The sequence below is a fragment of the Geospiza fortis genome, unplaced genomic scaffold (genome assembly GCF_000277835.1).
Source record: "Geospiza fortis unplaced genomic scaffold, GeoFor_1.0 scaffold237, whole genome shotgun sequence".
Lineage (NCBI taxonomy): Eukaryota > Metazoa > Chordata > Aves > Passeriformes > Thraupidae > Geospiza > Geospiza fortis.
In genome coordinates, this window is record NW_005054319.1 from 189,351 (window position 1) to 191,623 (window position 2,273).

At 53.3% G+C, this 2,273-nt stretch overlaps 2 protein-coding genes across 2 annotated transcripts in view; one reads left to right on the forward strand and one right to left on the reverse strand.

The window, feature by feature from the left end:
• Window positions 1-197: 197 nt before the first annotated feature.
• On the reverse strand, window positions 198-2,273 carry BUD31 (BUD31 homolog). The gene is made up of 5 exons (XM_005420336.1): window positions 2,233-2,273; window positions 1,682-1,834; window positions 1,121-1,243; window positions 771-937; window positions 198-467 (listed from the first exon to the last, which is right to left on the reverse strand). The coding sequence occupies exons 2-5, from the start codon at window positions 1,773-1,775 to the stop codon at window positions 417-419; spliced, it is 435 nt and encodes a 144-aa protein (XP_005420393.1). The 5' UTR covers window positions 1,776-1,834; window positions 2,233-2,273; the 3' UTR covers window positions 198-416.
• Window positions 2,044-2,273, forward strand: part of PDAP1 (PDGFA associated protein 1) — an 8,305-nt gene continuing 8,075 nt past the window's right edge. Inside the window, exon 1 of the mRNA XM_031056552.1 lies at window positions 2,044-2,117. Coding sequence (XP_030912412.1) covers window positions 2,044-2,117 — 74 coding nt within the window. The remainder of the gene's footprint in view (window positions 2,118-2,273) is intronic.

Consider the following 2,273-nt stretch of genomic DNA (forward strand, 5'->3'; position numbering starts at 1 on the left):
GAAATGCAGCTTCCATCTGCACGTGGTCAGGGAAGAACTCGGACTGTACATTTGGGAACTGTAATTCCTTTCCACACAGCCTTTTACATGGACTTAGCTGAGAAAAAACCCAGAGCAGAGCAACCTTCAAGCACCCAGAACACATCCAACAGGAGAAGAGGGGCACAGGAATGTTTCACCAGAAGATCACAGCAGTCTCTCAGGAAGGCAAGCTTTATTTTAAAATAAATGGCTACACTAAACCCTTCTCCAAAGCACCCCCATTTATGCATGATCCAGGTGATCATGCTGATGCTTTAATTTAATACAGAAATAGCCCATCACAGCAAATGGCTGTAATTGCACTCATAGTCCATTGAGGAGGAGGAGGAGGATGTCTCTCAAAGTTCAAGAAACAAGTTTGATGGCAAAAGGCTTCACCCAGAGCAGCCTCTGCATCCACAGTGAGTGCACTCAATGATTCTGCCCTGAAAAACAAACATGAGGAGGGTGTTAGAGCCAAGCACAGCCAGGCCAGCAGGCTCAGACCTCCAGGCAGGGAATGGCTCTTGGTGGGAAGGGTTTCCACAGTTTGGTGTTACTTCCCATACTTTTAACAACCTTAAATGAATCCCAAAGCTGACAGTAACTTCAGCACCAGCTGGACACCAATTCTACCAGCAAAGGCAGAGGAAATGACCAGGAAGAGCAGCACTACCCCCTCTGCTGTCCCTGAGCTGGGAGAAGTCAGAACAACTACAGCAGGGCAGAGGAACAAGCTGGAGACTCACCACTTCCAGCTTGCTTTTGGGGACCCTGCAGATGCAGTTGGTGCCAAAGTTGGTGTCCCGAGTCTGGATGCAGCGCAGGCAGCAGAGGTTCTCATAGCCCTGCTTCTTCCACTTGGCTATCAGGTTTTTGTCAGCATAGCCCTCCTTGATGCAGTACTCATAGAGCTCTGGGGAGGAGCAGACAGTCACAAGTTATCAGCAGATACCAGCTGTAGTAACCAGCAGGTAAAGCTGGGTTGCTGCAAGACCTTCCCTCCATCCTCCTTCCCCAGAAACCTGATCCCACCAGCTCCCAGTTCAGTTCACAGGTGAACACCTCGCTCACTCCAGTTTGGCCCTGCCCTCCTCACCTCTGCTGATTGCTTTCCTCTTGTAGAAGAGATCAAAGATGTAACGTGTTTTCTGGTGGTGGATCCTGAAGATGGGCCAGAGAGACTCCACTTTCCTCTTCCCTTCGTGTGGCTCTGTCTCAGCTGGGAGGGAACACAAACACCAGGTGACCAAGTGCTTCCCTCACTCACTTTGCAGTGAACTGTTCCAAGAACGTTCATAACTTTTAATACACGGCAGGGATAAGACTGAGATTAATGGGAGGAGACTCAAATGAGAGAGACCTGACCTGGAACAGCTCCTTTGGGATATAAAACCAGTGGTAATGGGATGACATGACCCACACTGGGTTTGGGGGTGGCTTCACAACCACAGGAACTACCACACACCCATGAGCTTCATCCCTCAACCAGCTGTAACCAAACCTCTGTGCTCCATAACCCCAAAATTAGGGACCAGCATGGCCCAGGACCAACCTGCAGCACCACTGGAGGCACAGACACAAAAAAGGTTCCCCTGTATCCATGAAGCAGCTCTTGTGAGCTTGTTTTGGGGTCGCATCCCTGAGAACACCCACTCACCTTCTCTCATCTTCTGGTCCAGCTCGTCCAGCGTGGGCTCGATCAGCTCCCAGCCATCCGGGGGAGGCTTCCTGCTCCTCTTCACTTTGGGCATTGCCTGGGGAACGAGAGGGCCAAAGGGCGAGGGGAACTGCCAGCACTCCCTCAGAACCACTGGGAAGAACGGAAGGAAATCCGCTGTCAGATATATTTCTCCTAAGATTTCTCTGCCCTCTTCCCGTTTTCCACTACAAGGATAAAAATGAGTTTTACGGAGCTCGTGAAAAGCTCTGTGAGTGCCGCACGATAAGTCAGTTTTTCTCCTCAGCAAAGCGCGGCCACCGCTCCTTCTCCGAGCTGACAGCTCCGGTCAGATCCCGGTGATGCAGAGGCCGCCGGCCCGGCCCGACAGCCCCACAGCGGAACCCGGGGCTAGCGGGCTGAGGGGAGGCCGCAGGTCCTGGTCCCAATTCCTGTGCGGATCCCGGTCCCGGCCCCTATCCCTGATCCTGATCCCTGCTCCTGATCCCTGCCCCTGTCTCTCTCTGTCTCCCGGTCCCGGTCCCGCTCACCGCCGCTCCCGTCGCGCCGCCGCCGCCGTCACCCGGGGTCC

What these genes read in the sequence shown, in the direction of transcription:
- BUD31 (XM_005420336.1), bottom strand. Translation starts at nt 1,775, where the DNA reads ATGCCCAAAGTGAAGAGGAGCAGGAAGCCTCCCCCGGATGGCTGGGAG. An exon ending in GAGGAAAGCAATCAGCAGAG is followed by an intron (nt 938 to 1,120) that starts GTGAGGAGGGCA and finishes GCTCCTCCCCAG; the next exon opens with AGCTCTATGAGTACTGCATC. An exon ending in CCAAAAGCAAGCTGGAAGTG is followed by an intron (nt 468 to 770) that starts GTGAGTCTCCAG and finishes TTTGTTTTTCAG; the next exon opens with GGCAGAATCATTGAGTGCAC.